We start from the raw sequence: 20,000 nt of genomic DNA on the forward strand, positions 1-20,000 counted from the left end.
ACCTTCACTCTCCAAGCGACACTCGAAAACTCACGAATTCCTTGCAAATGATCCCAGAGTCACACTATATAAATATGTAATCATAAATAGCAAACTAAATATAACATATATTCATATATATATGTACACATGTATATACGACCTAATATCATAAAAGAATGTACATACATAAAAGATTAGTTAGCGATTTAAAAGTGACAATTCACGGCTATAAGAGGAAAATAAAGCAAATAAAGCAAATAAAACAGCCACCTGAACGCGAAGCCGAACAAAAACACCAAAATATATAAAAATACAAAATACAATTGAAAAAAACAAAACAAAACGCATATTACTGAAAAGTACAAAATTGGAGAAAATAACATCACATGTCTATTGACGTCAAAGACATATCTCTTTCCTTTGTGCGTGTCTCTGTGTGCGTGTGTGTGTGTGTGTGTGTGTGGGGGGGGGGGGTTCCACAGGGATAGGGGGTGATAATTCATCTACCAAACGGATAACGCTATCGCTGTCTACCCAAATATCAACCGATCAATCCAAGTGTTTATTCTTCATATCTATCTATATCTTCTTTATTCTTCTGAATCATCTATCTATCTAACCATCTATCTATTTAACCATCTATCTATCTAACCATCTACCTATCTATCTATCTATCTATCTATCTATCTAACCATCTATCTATCTATATACATACATATATTTCTTCATAATTATCAACATCCTCCATACCTATCTATATCTACAACCCTCCAATACCTGCCCATACTTATCCATCCCAATCTGTACCATTCAAATGTTCACAAACGCCTAAAACTATCTTTCCATACCACTATCCTCTGCCCGAGCACACGTAGGCACACACAGATACCAGACAAAGACACACACGCCCAAACACACAAACACGCCCGTATCGACTTTTCCCTGGCCCCGCCCATCAACCCGCCCACCCGTGCGTCCGCCCTCACTCCTGCTCGACACAGCTCAGCCAGGCCCGCCCGCACCTGTGCAAAGTTTGGGAGACGGCGTGTGAGAAAGAGGGAGAGGGGGAGAGGGGGAGAGAGGTGTGAAAGAGCGAAGGAGAGGATAGAGAGGAGGGAGATAAGAGAGTGGATGGGGGGAGGGAGGGAGGGAGGGAGGGAGAAGAGGAGATAGGAGGGAAGGGAGGGAGCTGGAAGATGAAGGAAAGGAGGGAGGGAGATGGAAGAGGAGGGAAAGAGGGGAAACGAGTGTGAGGGGACAAGCAGGAAGTGTGTAAGAGGAGCATGAAGGGAATGAAGGGAAGGGAATGAAGGGAAGGAGGGGAGAACAAGAAAAGAGAAAGAAAGAGAAAGAGAGAATAGAGCAAGTTTAAAAAAAGAGAAAGAGGGCAGAAGAGAGAGAAGAGAAAATAGAGAGAAGAGAAGGAGAAAAAGAAAGAGAGAAGAGAAGAGAGAAGAGGAAGAGAGAGAGAGAGAGAGAGAGAGAGAAAGAGAGAGAGAGAGAGAGAGAGAGAGAGAGAGAGAGAGAGAGAGAGAGAGAGAGAGAGAGAGAGAGAGAGAGAGAGAGAGAGAGAGAGAGAGAGAGAGAGTCATACAACGTTTTGCAATTCTCTCTCTCCTCTCTCTTCTCTCTTCTCTTCTCTCCGCCAACCTGCGATCAAATTTACGTATTCTAACCTGTTCTTCCCCTTTAATTTATACATTTGCAAATGTACATTCATAAATACATATATTTCACAATAACCTCTCATACTACTACTATTACCACTACCATTTCTCCTCCTCATTATTATTACCATCATCCTTCTCCGGATCCTTCTCCTCCTCCCCCTCCCCTCCACCACCGCCACCACACACATGCCGTGTTTTTCCTCCAGCAGCCACATGTCAATACTTACGCACACGAACAGGAGATGAAAACATCCAAAGATCAACTCACCTGCGAAGAGAGAGAGAGAAAAATAAATAAATCATCAATCGGCATTATATACATACAAATAATATGATGATAATGATAATTAGATAATCATTATGATTATTATTATTACAATTATAACAAAATTAACAACAACTATAATAAAAAAAAAAAATAATGATGATGATGATAATAATAATAAAACAATAACAACAGAAATAATAATAACAATAACAACAATAATAATAACAATAACAACAATAATAATAATAATAACAATAACAACAACAATAATAATAACAACAATAATATAGAAAAAAACAACCGGTATAAAAAGAGTAATCATAATATGTATGGGAATAATACACAAACACCGTCACACAATATCTACTATACACGTAACACAAGAAGCTCGCAACCACCCGATAGCCGTGAGACAAGTAGGCCTACGGTTTCCTTGAGCTGGTCTAATTCAAAGACCTTTATCCACCCCCTCCCCCTCCCCCCACACACACACCCTACAACTCTACAGACTTACAGGTTTACACACGCGTACACACACACACGTACACAGACACACAGGCGTGCACATACACAACACGAAGACGCACACCCGATCAACATTTTATCACGACAATCTTCTCACAGCACGATATAAAAGCTATAGCCTCCCCCTCCCCCTCCCCCTTACCACCCCTTTATTTTTTCTTTTCTTTTTTTTTTGTCGCGGCGGATTAAGGGGGAAAAAATCTACCTGGCTTCCTTCTAAATGACCTCCTACCCTACCCGTCCCCCTCTCCCTGCCCCCCTTCCTCATTCTTCCCCTCACCCCCCTCACCCCCCCCACGATCCCATTAACACACGGACGATAAACGATCCATTCCGAAACGCGATCATTGTTCTTATTAAATGAGGGAGAGACGACGGGAGAGGGAGAGGGTGAGGGAGAGAAAGAGGGAGAGAAAGTGGGAGAGGGAGAGAAAGTGGGAGAGGGAGAGAAAGAGGGAGAGGGAGAGAAAGAGGGAGAGGGAGAGGGAGAGGGAGAGGGAGAGGGAGAGGGAGAGGGAGAGAAATAGGAAGAGAAAGAGGGAGAGAAAGAGGGAGAGAAAGAGCGAGATCAAGGCCAAGAAAGGAGTCAAAATACCAAACCAAAAAACAAATTCCAATCCGCCTTAAGCTGCCCGTCGTCTGTGTACATGATGCAGTAAAAAAAAAAATAAAATAAAATAAAATAAAAAAACTTTGATCAAACCATCACTCAAACCATTACACTATTCCTCTCGTCTATAATTCCCCAACTAAAAAAATAAAACAAATCCTATCACCCCCACCCATCCCCCAGCGGCATCCAAGCAAACAAACAAACCGATAAATAAAAAAAGAAACAAGCAAAAATAGCCACCAGAAAACTTTGCAAAAATATTCCTAAACCATCACGAGAGAAGAGAATTTTACAGCCAAAAGAGCTCAACATTTCTCACAACATTAACTAGAGAGCAGGAGAGGGAGAGCTCAGAGTATCTTATTTGGCCGTCTTTCTTTCTTTCTTTCTTTTTCTTTCTTTCTCTCAATCTTTCTCTCTCTTTTTCTTTATTCTTTTTTCTCTCATTATCCTAAGAACATCCATCATCACTTTTCAACGCCGAAGAGGGGGGAGAGGGAGGGAGGGAGGGAGGGAGGGGGGAGAGGGAGAGGGAGGGAGGGAGATGGGGTAAAAGTTAATGAGGAGGCCGAAAGGGAGAACCCCCCCTCCCCCCAAAAAAAAGCCAACAAAAGACAGGAAAGAGAACAGAGGGGAAGGTGGAGAGGGGGGGGGAGAGGAGGAAGTGGAGGGAAAGGGAGAAGAGGGGGGAGAGGAGGGAGGGAGAGAGAGAGAGGAAGTTCAAACCATCACGTGACACGAAATCTCAGATTATAGGCCTATCCCCGTGAGGCGCTGGTCAGCGGGGGTCACGAAAGGGCAACCACGAACAAGAGAGATTCCACTAAACGGCGCCGCTCACGAATTGGGAATCGGCACGAACGTTGGAACACGAAAAAAATAGTAGTTCCGAGCTAAAGGAACCACGAACGAAAAATACATGAGCGATAGGTCGAGATAAAAAAAAATTATATAAATATATATACATAAATCAAACAGACTTGCCTTCTGGAAAGCGACATATAGAATCCCCCCCCCCCCCACACAAACGCACATAACACATTTACGTACCTAACAACACATACATATGCGCACAAACATACAGACAGACAATACAAACAGACACAGCCAGTACATGCCAGAATCAATAGATTAAGCCAACAAAAAAGAAAGGCAAAAAAAACGAGATGTGACAAGAGATACATCACTAGTGGAACAGAGGAGAGGAGAGGAGAGGAGAGGAGAGGAGAGAGAAAGGAGGTGAAGAAAGGAGAGGAGAGAGAAAGGAGGTGAAGAAAGGAGAGGAGAGAGAAAGGAGGTGAGGAGACACAGAGGTTAGTTGGAGTGTACATGTATGTGTGTGTAGCGGGGGGAGGGGGGGGTGTAGGTTAATCACGAGAGAAACTCAGGAAATGCACTTTTTCACCCTAACCCGCAACCTCCTACCCCCCACCCACCCACCCACCCTCAAAAAATAGCATACAGCCAGGTTACACAAAGATAGACGAGCGGGTGTGGGTGGCCTCTGAGGGGAGGAATGGAGGGGGGGGGGGATTCCACTTAAAAAAAACATACACGGGTGAGCAGGTTAGAGGGAAGAGAAGGGAGGGGGTACATGTATATCTATTTATCAATATGATAGGGGGTGGTGGGGGGGGGGAGAACAGGGAGGGAAGGAGGGAAAGAAGGAAGGGGCGTTTGGGGGAGGGGAAGAGAGAGGACAGGAGAGGAGAGGAGGAGGAGAGGAGGAGGAGAGGAGAGGAGGAGGAGGAGGAGGAGAGGAGAGGAGGGGGGGGAGGAGAGGAGAGGAGGGGAGGAGAGAGGGGAGAGGAGAGAGAAGGAGAGGAGAGGAGAGGGGAGGGGGGGAGGGGAGAGGAGAGGAGAGAGGAGGAGAGAGAAGAGGAGAGGAGAGAGAAGAGGAGAGGAGAGAGGAGAGGAGAGGAGAGGAGAGGAGAGGAGAGGAGAGAGGAGAGGAGAGGAGAGGAGAGGAGAGGAGAGGAGAGGAGAGAGGAGAGAGAAGAGGAGAGGAGAGAGACAAAAAAAAGAAGGAAGACAGGGTAGGGGGAAAGATGGGTGAAGGAAGGAAAGGAACACTTAGGAAAAGAGGGAGAGGGAGGAGTTAAGGGGAGAGAAAGAGAACGAAGATGTGTGTTTGTCATCAGGGAGGGCGAGCGGGCGAAGACGGGTAAGTCAACCTCAACGCCAAGGTCAACCCCCCCCCTCTTCTACCCCCACCCCCTCCTCTTGCAATCCCTCTCTCTCCCTCCCCTATCGGCCATTATCAACATCATCATCTGAGAGAGAGAGAGAGAGAGAGAGAGAGAGAGAGAGAGAGAGAGAGAGAGAGAGAGAGAGAGAGAGAGAGAGAGAGAGAGAGAGAGAGAGAGAGAGAGAGAGACCCCTAAAATACATAAATAATAACGTCGAGAAAGCAAAACCAAATAAACAAACCTCCGCCGACGCCCAAAAATCCAGATTCAAAATCATTGAAGTCTACCATAAATTTCTAGAACAAATGAATCACCTAGCAGACCCATTTTCTATGATGGGTCGCAATGACAATGGCAATGAATACTCAGCATGTAGATCTGCTTCACCACCAAATTCTCATTAAGTGCTCGTACGGCCATGGGCAATCTGCACAGAAATTTTCATCCGAATTCATCTTCGGTGAAATCCTGTCCCGACTGTAACTGATAGCATAGATGCAATTCGCTGGTGGATGATGATGATGATGATGATGATGATGATGATGATGTAATAATAATAATAATAGTAATAATAATAATAATAGTAACAGTAACAGTAGTAGAATTCAATAATAATATCAATAAGAATGTTAATAATAAATAAATAATAAAACGAAAAATAAAAATGATCTTATCATCATTATCATCATCATAACAATAACATCAAGAATATCGATCACTATCATTACCATCAACATCACTAACAAATCATCACCAGGCGCACAACAAGCGCAACATAACATCATCACCGCAAACTTGCAAACTCTCAGACATCCAAATCCAGGCCGGATGCATCATCTCGCATAAGATAGGGCTATCTACTATTGTCGAAAGGGGAGGGGGTGAGGACAGGGGGGAGGGGGGGAGGGGGGGAAAGGAGATAAGAGGGGTAGAGAGAGCGGGGAGAAGAATGTGGGAGTGGGAATGGGGATAGACATACGTAGGAGGGAATGGGGAAATTGAGGGAGGGAGAGAGGGAGGGAGGGAGGGAGGGAGAGGGGGAGGGAGGGAGAGGGAGGGAGAGGGAGGGAGGGAGGGAGAGAGGGAGAGAGAGAGAGGGAGGAGGAGGGAGGAGGAGAGAGAGAGAGAGAGAGAGAGAGAGAGAGAGAGAGAGAGAGAGAGGAGAGGAGAGAGAGAGAGAGAGAGAGAGAGAGAGAGAGAGAGAGAGAGAGAGAGAGAGAGGTATTCCTATTTCAGGCAACCGCTCCTTTCGCCCAAACCGACTTCTTCCGTCCCAACAGTAACCGTTCCCCCGCCCTTCTCCCCCTTCCCCACTCCCCACACTCTCCTCCCATCCCTCCCCCTTCCCCAGAATGGCGGCCGCGGAGCGACGAACAATGTCACGACGGAGATGAAAATGTTGCACGGGACGCCGAGGTACGGAGATGAGGCAGAGCGGACGTGAGAGAGAGAGGGAGAGAGAGAGGGAGAGAGAGAGAGAGAGAGAGAGAGAGAGAGAGAGAGAGAGAGAGAGAGAGAGAGAGAGAGAGAGAGAGAGAGAGAGAGAGAGAGAGAGAGAGAGAGAGAGAGAGAGAGAGAGAGCAGCTCAAAAGGTTAAAGGCTGCCGGAATTGGCCCGGTGACGGCCGCGGCTTCGTGCTACATCGCCGACGACAACTGAAATGACAAGCTAGGATTAAAACGCCACCATGACAAATGCACAAGGGGGAGGCGCCCCGGAAAGGGGGGGGAGTCGAAGGGAGAGGAGGGAAGGAATGGCGTGGGTGTGGGAAGGGGAGTGGGGAGGGAAGGAGGGGGGGAGGGAGGAAGCACAAGGAAGAAACAGGCTCTACACCCTCCTCCCCTGACCATACTTCATATCTAAACGACTGTCCATCCTTTGCTCTTCTAAACCCACTCTGCTGATTCTCGTCCCTACTTCCCCCTTCCCTTCCCTCCAACCTCTTTTCCCCTTAACTTCTCATTCTCATTCTCATTCTCATTCCCCTCCTTCTTCCACACACACCTCTCATCTACCCCCCTCCCTCGCCCAGTTCCCCCCCTTCCCTCTTAGCATTTACGTCTTGTCTTGCACTGCCCGGATTTTCTCGTGCGCAAGTTGAGACTTCCAAACTATTCAGCACAACTGAAATTATTCTAGACCAAACAATTTCCCAAGTTCAAAAAAAAAGAAAGAAAAAGAGAAAGCGACAGGAGAGACAGCTCACAGGAACACCTCGCAGATATGCACGTCAAGCGAGAGGGAGGGAAGGAAAGGGAAGGAAGGAAAGGGAAGGAAGGAAAGGGAAGGGAGGGAAGAGGGGGGGGGGGGAAGACGAGGACGATAGAACGTCAAGCAGGTTGGAAGGTTGGGAGGGAAGGAGGAAGAAGGGGAGGGGGGGAGATCACTCTTGGCCGTAAATCAAAATGTTTAAATGCCAGCTCGGAGGTAAAAACACGCATACGAATTATTTCTTCATGACTGGGCCGATCAAGGTAAATAATATATTCCCTAGGCCTAATAGCCCTGCTCAAGTATTCGTCCCATAGGACTATCACTCGCACTAATCCCCGTCTCCCTCATGCTAACGGTAAAATCTAATATATAAAAAAATTAACATCAAAGTTCACCAAGAAATATTTTCGATATGCCAACTTTGTCCACAACTTTTTCTTCCATACACCATTTTCAGACAAAAAAAATGTATCCAATTTCACACGTCACCCTAACCAATTCCAACACAAAAAAATCACAACAAAAACTTAAATGACGGAAAGACCGAAGTGTATGGCATGTTAATCCTCCAATGGTCCTCTCTTACATCCATACATCCTACCATCCTTCATCCGGCCACAGGGACTTAGCAGAACTCGAGCAAGCCCCCCCGCCCCCCACCCACCCACCCAACCTCCCCAACGTGCTGCTGGACCCCCGAGCTTTCACTTAGCGAAGTTGCACCACCTTCGCTTGCAATCAAAGCCTGCAGTCGAAAAGTATAACGCAAGTGAGGTTGGTCGTCGTTGCATTAGTAGAACAGATGAAATGATGATGATGATGATGATGATGATGATGATGATGATGATGATGATGATGATGATGATGATGATGATGATGATGATAAAGGTGGTGTTGATAAGCGTGTGGCAGAAGGAAGCGCGGCACCATTCTCACCCGGGGAGCAAGCAAGCAGCCAGGCAGGGCGACTCGGGCAGCGGGTAGGCCATGGGGCACAGGGAGTCGAAGCTGCCCCACAGAGTGCTCCCCAAATGGCCCGCCAAGGGAGCGCCCAGGGTCCCGCCGAAGAGCTCAGGGTAGGCGTCCAGGAGCCAGGGGTACGCAAGACTCAAGGAGGACATGCCCGCGTCAGACAGCGGGAGCGCACACGCGAAACACACCCGCCGACGTCGACAACGACCCACGACGCGATGCGACACGACACGAAACGACACAAGCACACACAGCCCTTTCAAGGTCGCAACTCAGGGCACACCCCGACGTCCACTTGAGCACAGGTCGGGGACTTTCGCTCTCCGCGGACGGCACTCCCGCTTCGCACGTGTAGAGCCAGCGAGTGCCCAGTCCCGACGGCACCTCTAGACAGGTCTGCAAGGAGTCCACTTTAGACGGCGAGAATCGAGGGCTTTTGAGGCTACGGTGACAAGTTCACCTTCGGGTCGGGTGGTCGAGAGGGCGCACGCACACACACTCGCTCTCACACACACACACACGCGCGCGGCGTTCGTCCCCCACTCGGGGCCTGACCCACATTACACACCACCTTATCCAGATGAAGTCCACTTGGCCCGAACGACGACCCGACAAACCGACACAGACCAAAAGCCCGCCCTCTCGCCTTGACACCTGGCCTCTCACGCCCACGCCCGTCCGCCCGCCTGTCACCTTTCGAACAAGATTGATTTCTCCGGCGAACTGACAGCGAACTAGACTGACGGCCACTTCTAGACTGACGGCAACTTGCGTAAGAAGAGATCTATGGACCCTGGAGAAACATGGGGTAGGTAGAGAGGGGTGGGGACAGTGGCAGGGGCAGGAAAAGGGGAAGGGGAAGGGGAGGGGAAGGAGTAACAGGGTAGGAGGACATAACCGCAGTCCCCTAACCTCCCTACCCTTCTTCCTCCTCCCCTACATTTCACCAAGACCACTCCCGCCCCTGTGCCAAAGCCTATACCTTCCTACTCCTATCCCTATCCCTACCCCCTCCTCCCTACCTCCAGTCCGGTTATACTCGATACCAATACCTGTAAGGTGGGAAACTGGGGCTACGCTCCACCTACCTACCTACCTACCTACCTGTCCACCTATCTACCTACATACCTACCTCGCTCTCACCTCACACCATACATAAAGAGGGAGAGGGAGGCATAAAAAAAGAAAGAGTGAGAAGGAGACAAGAGACAAATGACAAAGAGCCAAAGTCACAAAACATCCCACAAAAATCACTCTTGTCTCCTGCTGTCTCCTGCTGTCTCCTGCTGTCTCCTGCTGCTCCCCTGGTCTTTCGAAGGAAAAGTAGACCCGCCTAAATGTCACGCAAAAATCGCCTCTCTCTTCTCTGCGCTGCAGTGAGTGAGTGAGTGAGTGAGTGAGTGAGTGAGTGAGTGAGTGAGTGAGTGAGTGTGAGTGAAGAGTAGCAATAGCATCTGTTGCAGCTACCACCGCCCTGTCCCCACCAACCCGTAAAAGGTCACACACTAACAATCCCTTTATTCAGAAATCGCCATAAACACTCCTCTGTCCTCCTCACCACGATCCGACATTACACAACACCATCACTACACCCCGCCTCAGGAGCAAGTAGATACCATCAGGATCCTAAATACGACCCACCCTCCTCCTCCCCCTCCCCCTCCTCCCCTTACCCTTACCCTTACCGCAACCCCCTTCCTCCCCCTCCCCAACTCCGAAAAGGAGAAAACGAAAGAAAAATAACAAAGAAGCGAAGAGGGGGAAATAGGAAAACATAAGACAGGGGGGAAAGACGAGCGGAACAACGGTCAAGATCCCGGTTCGATCTCGCTCCCTAAAGGTCAAGCCGCAAATAATGGGAGTAAAAGTCACTCGTCATGATACCTCCCCCTCCCCCTCCCCACTGTCCCCCCCTCTCCCCCACCTCCAATTCCTCCTCCTCCTCTTCTCCCCCCGTCTCCCCCTACCCATACCGCCCCCAACTCCCTCGTTGTCAATACCTCCCCCCTCCCCTCCTCATCTAATCTCTCCTCCCCCCCTCTCCCTTCCCTATTACATCCATCTCCCCATCTCCCCCACTCCCCTCCCCCTTCCCCCATTACCCTTTACCATAATACCCTATACCGTCCCCCCATGCCTACCCCCCGCCCTCATAACAAATCCCCTCTCCCCTCCCCTCCAACATCACCCCCCTCACCACCATCACCACCACCCATCTCCCCCTCCCCCCCTCCCCCACCAGCTCGAAGGATTGCAACAAGGTGTTCTGAATAAGGCAACCTGGGATCCCAAGAGGAGTGACTTCGCAAGGACAGCACTGAGCGATCCAGGCATCCAGCAGGTGGTAGGAGAAGCAGGAGCTGGAAGCTGGATCAGCAGTTCAACCCCCCAGCCCCACCCCTCGCCGTCCAGCCCACCACCCCGCCATTGAATTGAATACGCAAATGAATATATATGTGTGTGTGTGTGTGTGTGTGTGTGTGTGTGTGTGTGTGTGTGTGTGTGTGTGTGTGTGTGTGTGTGTGTGTGTGTGTGTGTGTGTGTGTGAGAGAGAGGGAGAGACAGAGAGAGAGAGAGACAGAGAGAGTGAGAGACAGAGACAGAGAGAGAGAGAGAGACAGAGACAGAGAGAGACAGAGACAGAGAGAGACAGAGGCGAGCAGAAGTAGGCAAGGGGGCAGGAGGGGGGCAGGAGGGAAGAGGGGGGCAGGAGGGAAGAGGGGGGCAGGAGGGAAGAGGGGGGAAGAGGGGGGCAGGAGGGAAGAGGGGGGAAGAGGGGGGCAGGAGGGAAGAGGGGGGAAGAGGGGGGCAGGAGGGAAGAGGGGGGAGAGGGGGAGGAGAGGCGAAGGAGGGGGGAAGAGGGGGGGAGCGGGCGAGCCTCACACCGGCGGTCGCGTCCAGGCCGCACACAAAAACTGGTTGGGGCGACCCCGGCTCGCTTCCATTACTTGAACCAGTTCGAACTGTAACATTCCTCCGTACCGGTAGGAGAGCCTCGGCCCAATCAACCAACGAGCGCGCCAACGGAACGACCTGTCGTTAAGCGCCCTATAATCTTGCCCTGCCTTGCTGTAATCCTTCGCCACCTCGTCTTAAAGCCTGCCCTGGCCTGGCCTGCCCTGCCCTGCCCTGCCCTGGCCTGCCCTGCTCTACTTTACCCTATACCCTGCCTTCCTTTTGGTAACTTGATATTACACTTCCTCTGACTGCTTTGCCCTGCTTTGCCCTGCCCTACCCTGCTCTCCTTTGCCCTGCCCTACCCTGCTCACCTTTGCCCTGCCCTACCCTGCTCACCTTTGCCCTGCCCTACCCTGCTCTCCTTTGCTGTGCCCTACCCTGCTCTCCTTTGCCGTGCCTTACCCTGTCCTGCCTTGCCCTACCCTGCTCTCCTTTGCCCTGCCCCACCCTGTTATCTTTTGCCCTACACTGCCCTGACCTGCTTCTCTTTGCCATGCCTTGCCTTGCCCTGCCCTCTTCTACCCTGCTCTCCTCTGCCCCGTCCTGCCCTGCCCGACCCAGCCTTGCTCTAACCCTGCTCCGCACCAATTTGGCCTGTAGCATCATACTTTAGCTTAACTTGCCCTGATCTTCTTAGATGCGATGGGGAGGAGGTATCATCAGTGGAAGAAAAAGGGAGGGAGGGAGGGAGGGAGGGAGGGAGGGAGGGAGGGAGGGAGGGGGAGGGGGAGGGAGAGGGAGAGGGGGGGGGAGAGAGAGAGGGAGAGGGAGAGGGAGGGAGGGAGAGGAGAGGGAGGGGAGGGAGAGGAGAGGGGGGAGAGAGGGAGAAGAGAGGGGGGAGAGAGAGGGAGAGGAGAGGGGAGAGAGAGGGAGAGGAGAGGGGGGGAGAGGGGGAGAGGAGAGGGGGGAGAGGGGGGGGGGAGAGGGAGAGAGAGGGAGAGAGAGGGGGAGAGAGGAGGGAGAGGGAGAGGGGGAGAGAGGGAGAGAGGGAGAGAGGGAGAGAGAGCGGTTCTGCGAAAGAGCGTCCCGTTCGACCAGATAGCCGCCAATCTGACACCGCGCAGACAATGGCCAGTGATGAAACTTTATCAAGACACGTCCTCAGCCAAGATAAGAGGCCTCCCGAAAGCACTCGTCGCCCCAGCAATCAGACAAGCCAGCTTCTACTCTCTCTCTCTCTCTCTCTCTCTCTCTCTCTCTCTCTCTCTCTCTCTCTCTCTCTCTCTCTCTCTCTCTCTCTCTCTCTCACACATTACATACATACATACATACATACATACATACATACATACATACATACAGTCACGCCAAAAGGGGCAGGGGTGATAGGGGGTGGGCGTGAGGAGGGGGGGGGCACAGCAAGCACTAGCACCCCACGACCTGCCAGCCAGCCAGCCACGTACGTCTCTAACGGGATCACAGATGGAAAAGAAAAAAAACAATACACGCCCACAAACTCAAGCTAAGGGTGGGGTGGGACGGAGTAGGGGGGAAGAGGAGGGGGAAGGGGGAGGCAGGGGAAGGGATGAGGGGCAGGGGGAAGGGAGGAGTAGGATGAGGGGCAGGGAGGAGTAGGATGAGGGGCAGGGAGGAGTGGGATGAGGGGCAGGGAGAGGGGAGGGTGGAGAGTAGCGTGGAATGGGATGCAGTTCGGAAAGGGCGGCTAGGTGGGGGGTGGGGAGAGTTAAGACTCGAGTAAGAGAGGAGGGGTCTGAGAGATGACCAGTAAGAAGGGGAAGAGGATGCAAGTGAGGGAAGGGGAGCGTAAGGGGAGGGGGAGGAGGTGAACTAGCTGTCCAAGTCAAGAAGAATCAGGAGCGACAAACGAGCAACGGAAGCGCAAAATAACCAGAGCAAATCCCCCCCCCCTCCCCCTCGCAAAGAAAAAGAATAAGAAAAAAAGAACACGTTCACCTTCTAGTACAAAATCGCCGCGAGACTGGATAATCAAAAGCGGGATTATGTCTCAGCACATTCAATACTACTCTCTTTCACTCACTCACCCACCCACCCATTACACCCACTCCTTTCCCAACACACATTCACTCTAGTCTTCCAAACAACCGCTTCCACTCCCGAGAAACAAAGAGCAAACAAGACCAAACAAAGACCAAACAAAGACCAAACAAGACCAAACAAGACCAAACAAAGACCAAACAACCATCCAGACAAACGAACGAGAGATTCCACACAAGACAAAAAGCCCCTCGAGCACAATCTCGAGTGTCGATAAGCTATCGCTGGGCTGCTCTTAAGTCGCCTCGTTACGATCAGTTAAGATAATCGAAGGCTTTAAGATGCGCCGATTCTTTTTTTTCTTTCTGATATTAGCCCCCCCCCCCACTATCTTTCCTGCCCGAAGCCATCAACTATCCATCACATACAGCCATACATGCGTACAATACGGATTACATACACGAATATGTGATATATAACACTACTACATATACAAGTGATACATCACATGTGACACGAGGCTGGTACGCATATTAATGACAAATATCAGTACCAAAAAATCACAATGACAACCATAATGGTAATAACAATAACAATAAAGATGATAACATCTACAATACTAATATTACCAAAATATTGCGAGTATCAATGATCACACTGATATAGCAATTCAAAGAGAAAACCACACAATAAGCCAACCTATAACAGACAGGCCGTAAACTTTTTTTTTTTTTTTTAATGAAAACGTCTCTATCAGGGGAAAGTCAGACATTATTACGGGGCCATATATTGTCAGAACACCTGTGCATAAACGTGGTTCGTAAAACACACACAGGACAAATGTCTACTTATATATGCATCACACGTTTATTACTGAGGGAGGGAGGGAGGGAGGGAGGGAGGGAGGGAAGGAGGGAGGGAGGGGCGAAAAAGGGAGAAACGGAAAATGAGGCAAAAATACATAACGAAAACAGGAGAAGGCACAAACAGGGACGGCTAAGAGGAGAGAGAGGGGAGAGAGGAGAGAGAACAAAATAGAAAATAAACATGGAAAGAAAAGCAAAGAAAGAAAAAGAAACAAAAAAAGAAAAAGAGTAAAGAAAAGAACAGAGGTCAAAGACGAGGCAAAGCGAACACACGCGTGTAAAATAAAAGCGAGAAAGATAGAGATCAAAACAGCTGCAGACAATGTAAAGGGGAGAAGGCAAATAAAAGGGAGAGGGGGAGAGGGGGAGAGGGGAAGTGGGAGAGAGGAAAAGAGGGAGAGAGGGAGAGGATAAACGACGACAAAGAGAAATCAAAGGAAGGAGATGAAAAAGGGAGCTTAAGGCGGAAACACGATAAAACGAACGAAGCAAAAAAAAGAACAAGAATATAAACATGAAAAAAAAAGGAAAAAGGTAAAACCAGTAAAGCCAGGATAGTGGTTGGAGGGGGAAGGGGAGGGGGGTGAGATAGGGGAAGGAGAAGGGGGGGAGACGTCTTTCAATCAAGCAAAGTGCACGAGAGATGCCGTACATCAGACAAGCACTCGCTTTATCCTGTACACATGTTCTCAACGTCTTCCTTCTCTTTCCTGTTTTCTTTTCTTTTATTTAATTATTTCTCACTTTCTGTTTTCTATCTGCATCTTTCTTTCTTTCTCTCTCTCTCCACCTCTTCCTTTCTTCCTTCTCTCCCTCCCTCCCTCCTCCCTCCCCCCCTCCCCCCCCCCCCCCTCCTCCCTCCTCCTCCTCCTCCTCCTCCTCCCCCTCCTCCCCCCCTCCTCCTCCTCCTCCTCCTCCTCCTCCCTCCTCCTCCTCCTCCCCCCCCTCCCTCCTCCTCCTCCTCCTCCATCATTCTCTTCCCCATTCCGTTCTCCCCATTCCGTTCTCCCCCTCCCCCTCCTCCTCCCCTCCCCCTTTCCTTACGCACGGCAGCAGCTGATTGGCTAACACTATAAATAGCTCCATCTAATCAGTTTGAAGTCTAGTGAACTTTTACATGTCTTTCAATAGAGAGAGAGAAAAAAAAAGTATATTCATCCAAAAGGGAGGGAATATATCGGCCAATTCCACCTATTTCATTCTGTCGACTTAACAAATGACTTAAATTTTCTTGATCTGAAGAGCAATCACAATTAAACCCGCTACGTGGACATCCCACCCCGCCTAAAAAAGTAAAATAAAATAGAATAGAATAAAATAAAATAAATAAAAAGATAAGTCACGTCTAATCAAAACAAAAATCCAACAAACGAAAAAAAAAGAAATCTTCAGTTACCTCTAATTAAAGAAGAAGAAAAAAAAAATACAAATCCCAGCTATAAGGTTTTAATCCGTTAACGACAATGGAAAGAAAGATAACGACACACACAAAAAAAGGTTCAAAATCTCCCGTTACGTCCCGCGCTCCGCCCCAGATAAATCCCGGTTCACCGCCGCTCTGCCTTCTCAAAAAAAAAAAAAAAAGAAAAAAAAAAAAGTTGCTCCACATGACCTAAACCGTAAGATCTGATAGAGTGCGCACGCGTGGGAGCGCCGCGGGTGGGGGAAGAGGGAGGGAGGGAGGGAGGGAGGAGGAGAGAGGGAGAAGGAGGGGGAGTAAGTAGGAGAGTAAGTGGGACAGTGATTGGGTGAGGAAGTGGGAGAGAGAAGGTAAAATAACAAATTGGAAGCAGGAGGACAAGAAGGTAATAGGAGAGGGGCTAGGCGAAAGTGGGGGAAGGGGAATAGGGGAGAGAGGAAAGAAAAAAGGGGGGAGGGGGAGGGTCACAGCTGGACTAGCGAGGTTTTTGTAGCCCTGATCTCTTCGTAAGCGGACAATCCTCCCCTCCCTCCCCCCTCCCTACCCACCCACCTACTCCACACCCACCCCTGAGGAGGCTCCTGGGCTTCACCGCAAGACTACTGCCGCAGCCGTGACTCGACATGGCCGCAACGCAAGCAACGCCACCTTATTCAAAGCGCTACATGAAGCCCCTGGCCGCAGTTTAACTCCTTCGCAGCCAAACAAAACCAAACCGACCAACACATCCTTCCCCTTCTCCTCCCCCCTCCCCCTACCCCTCCTTCCCTTTCCCTCCCCGTACACGTCCTATCACCCCCTCCCCCCCCCTCCCCCACCCCGTAAGAGCTCCGGTTACTGCCTCATCTTCGCAATCACTTGTTATTACCGCTTCGCCCACACGGATATGCCGACCAGCCACCGGTCCCTTTACTACGCCCACCACAGCCTACAACAGCTTACCGATTGCCACTCCCACACTACCATCCACCATCCACCATCCACCATCCACCATCCACCATCCACCATCCACCATCCACCCTCCACCCTCCACCCCCAATCTCCCTTCCATGAGGACGTGAAGCCAAGCCCTAGAGTGGCCCTCGATCGGAAAAGCCACCTCCTAGCAAGCCTACATTTGCTTCCTTTACCCGATGGAACGTACTTATTACATTGGCGGTTGAGGTGGAACAGTCTTAACAGGATGACTGATGACTATGACTGACGACTGACTGACGACTGACGACCCTATCCTGGTCTCTCCTACCACCTGGCGTCGTTTCTCTCCCGCCCTGAACTCCTCCCTTCGCCACCGCTCCATCTTTTCGGCTTTGTCTTTCCTCTCCTTCATCTACTCACCAGCCTTCCCCCACCCCCCTGAGCCATCTCCTACTCACCCTACCTCCCTTTCTCGAAGTTCTTTTTTTTACCCTAAGTCTGTATCATATTCACCCCCCTCCCCTCTCCCCCACCCACCCTCTGCCTGCTATTAACAACGCACGAACGGCCGAACAGCCGCTGACCGCATAACAGCTTAAAATAAGCCCTGTGGTGTTGTACAGCCTGTACTACCACGGGACGAATGTACCGGTACTCCCTAACTTTTCTCCCCCTCCCCTCCCCCGCTACTCCCCACCTTCCTCGACCCATCTCTCTCTCTCTCTACCTCCTATTCCCCTCTTTATCATACCCCCGCCCTATCTCCTTTCCCCCTACCCTTACACTCGGTCCAAGGAATGCCAACAGTTTGCGCTAAGACACCTCAGATTGAGCAGACAGGCACAGACACACACAGACACACCTACGAAACCCAAAACGTGTATCGCGGACTCTCCATTCTCGCCGAAATTGACGTATTTATACTCTTAAGCGTGCCATGGCCCGAGCGTACCGGGACGAGAAGGGGGGGGGGGCAGTGGCGTGGCAAGGACAAGAGCAGCGGCGGCAACACCAGCCGCGGCGACCTGTCCATCGAGATCAATAACAAGCATTACGGGGCCTGTGAGTGTACCGGGCACCTCGTGACTCCCCCACCCCCAACTACCCCCTCCCCGTTCAACCCAAGGGCATCGACGACAGACCCGTTGCGTGCCCATTCCTGTGCCCGAAAGGCGATCGAAGCTGCCCTGCAAGGAGAAAATAGGCAAAATACTTCCTTACCTCCTTTCTCTCTATCGTACTCGCACACCTTTCTATCCCCTTCGCACCTTCCTTCACAAGCTACAACACACACACACACACACACACACACACAAATATATACAACTTTATCCTCATTCCTCTCCCCCTTCCCCCTCCTATTCCTCCCTTCCTCCCAATCACCCATCCCCTTCACTTCCACCCTTCTCCCTCAGTACTCTACCCTCCCCTAGTTCCCTAGTTCCCTCCCTCCCTTCCCCTCCCCTCCCCTCCCCTCCCTTCCCTTCCCTCCCCTCCGGGTACCAATCGTGCCACCACCTCTTGCTGCATCGTCAACAATGGCACCATTATGTGAAATCAATGGCACACAGCCCTCCATTCGTCTTCTGAAATGCGACAGTAATTTGTTTTCGTTTTTGGGGGGTCTTATTGTCTCACCTTTTCGCACTGCTTTATGCGCTTGACTTTAAGAGAAAGAGAAGAAGAAAAGAAGGGTTTGTCCACGCTGAGGTACCTTTTTGTGAAGGTGTGGGCGTGTGTGATTTTCTTTCTTTCTTATCGAAGTGCCCGCGTACGCGAATTTACACAAGCAGATAGAATGGTGTAAAATCAATTGCAGATACGCCCCCTTTCGACACTCACGCTAGTCAGCACAGTACATCTCCATTACTTCACCCCCCCCCTCCCAGTCTCTCCCCCAACCTTCCTATTCCCCATCCTTGTCCTCCTCCTCCTCCTATCATCATCCTATTCTCCAAACGCAACACAATCGACGTAGCATGCCCGAATTGTTCAACCAAACCGCCCACGCCCACGCCCACGCCTATCCACCCACCGCACGCCCCTTGTACTCTATCACACAGATTTTCGCCTGAGACAACTTCATTTCCAAGGGTACTATTGAGGAAGCCCCTGTGCGTGTGCGTGTGCGTGTACGTGTGCGTGTGCGTGTGCGTGTACGTGTGCGTGTACGCGTTTGCGTGTGTGTGTGTGTGTGTGTGTGTGTGTGTGTGCATGCGCGAATGTGCGTGTGCGTGCTCAACTCCGTACACGCTTCTGACAAACGATTGGGTCGGCGGCCGAGTCGAAAATATAACTCATTAATATCGATAAAATCTTTACATATCAAACACCACTTATTTTTCTACGTAGGTCACCCTGCCCCCCCCCCCCCCTCCTCCTCCCTCCTCCCCTGTCCCGCGGTGACAACCGGGTGTGAACGAAGCACTCGCGGCTGCGACGCGTCACGACAGCGCTCCCGACCCATGCCGGAGCGAGCGGCCCGGAGACAATCCCTCAACGAAACCCTCGCTCCCTCGAGACCGTCCAGGAGGAAGATCTCTTCTTCCTGGTCTCCTTCGCGTCCTCATTTCTCGTCCTCCGTTATGCTTCCCTCCCCCAGCCCCATCCCCCTTTTCCAACTCTCTTGACTGTCCTGCCACCATCCATCCTACTACCATCCTGCCGCCGTCCTACCACCATCCTGCCGCCGTCCTGCCACCATCCCTCCTGCCACCATCCCTCCTGCCACCAACCATCCTGCCGCCGCCACACAAAGGGCCTCCCCGTCCCGGATCGACAGGAGGGCTCAGAGCAATATTTCCACACCGAGAGTCCGTGTCTCAACGGCTTCGGTTCAGCTATTCAATTTGAATACATTTCGCCGGCTCGAGTTGCTGCTGCTGCTGCTGCTCGGGCGGCGGTGTAGCGGTGGCGTAGCGGTGGCGTGGCGGCGGTATAGCGGCGGTGTAGCGGCGGCGTAGCGACGGTGTAGCGGCGGCGTAGCGGCGTGGTGTGGCGTGTAGAAGCGGTGTATTGGTGTAGTATGGCATGTAAGCGCATGTGTAGCGGTGTGACCTGTCGTGGCGTGGCGTGGCGTAGCGTGGCGGAGTGTAGATTGGGGCAGGAGTGTAACCCGGCAACGGAAGTGAAGAGTGCCAGCCATCAGGAAACCTTACTACCTACCACTCAATCTCGGGAGTTTTTATGTAAACGACGCACCCATACACACAAGATAAGAGGGAGGGAGGGAGGGAGGAAGAATGGGAGTAAAGGTAAGGAGGGAAGGAAGAAGGGAAGGAAGGAGGGAAAGAAGAAAGAAAATAAGGAAGGAAGGAAGGGAATAAGAAGGTAAGGAGACAAAAAAGGAGGGAAATCAAGTCACGATAATCAGGAATCGGAGTAAGAGAAAAGGAAGTGCGGTGGGCTCTAAACAACAACAACAACAACAAACCAATCAATCAATCAAC

At 50.7% G+C, this 20,000-nt stretch overlaps 1 protein-coding gene across 15 annotated transcripts in view; it reads right to left on the reverse strand.

Moving 5' to 3' along the window:
• sm (heterogeneous nuclear ribonucleoprotein L) overlaps nucleotides 1-20,000 on the reverse strand; it is a 200,163-nt gene that overhangs the window by 80,709 nt on the left and 99,454 nt on the right. Inside the window, exon 1 of one of the 15 annotated variants that reach the window (XM_086530902.1) lies at nucleotides 8,398-8,597. The exons of the other annotated variants lie outside the window; for them this stretch is intronic. Coding sequence (XP_086387028.1) covers nucleotides 8,398-8,582 — 185 coding nt within the window. The 5' untranslated portion in view covers nucleotides 8,583-8,597. Of the gene's footprint in view, nucleotides 1-8,397; nucleotides 8,598-20,000 lie in introns of those variants that run through there. 15 annotated transcript variants of the gene reach the window in all.

Source organism: Penaeus japonicus, unplaced genomic scaffold, assembly GCF_977035675.1.
Source record: "Penaeus japonicus unplaced genomic scaffold, GWHDUDI00000001_assembly GWHDUDI00000034, whole genome shotgun sequence".
Lineage (NCBI taxonomy): Eukaryota > Metazoa > Arthropoda > Malacostraca > Decapoda > Penaeidae > Penaeus > Penaeus japonicus.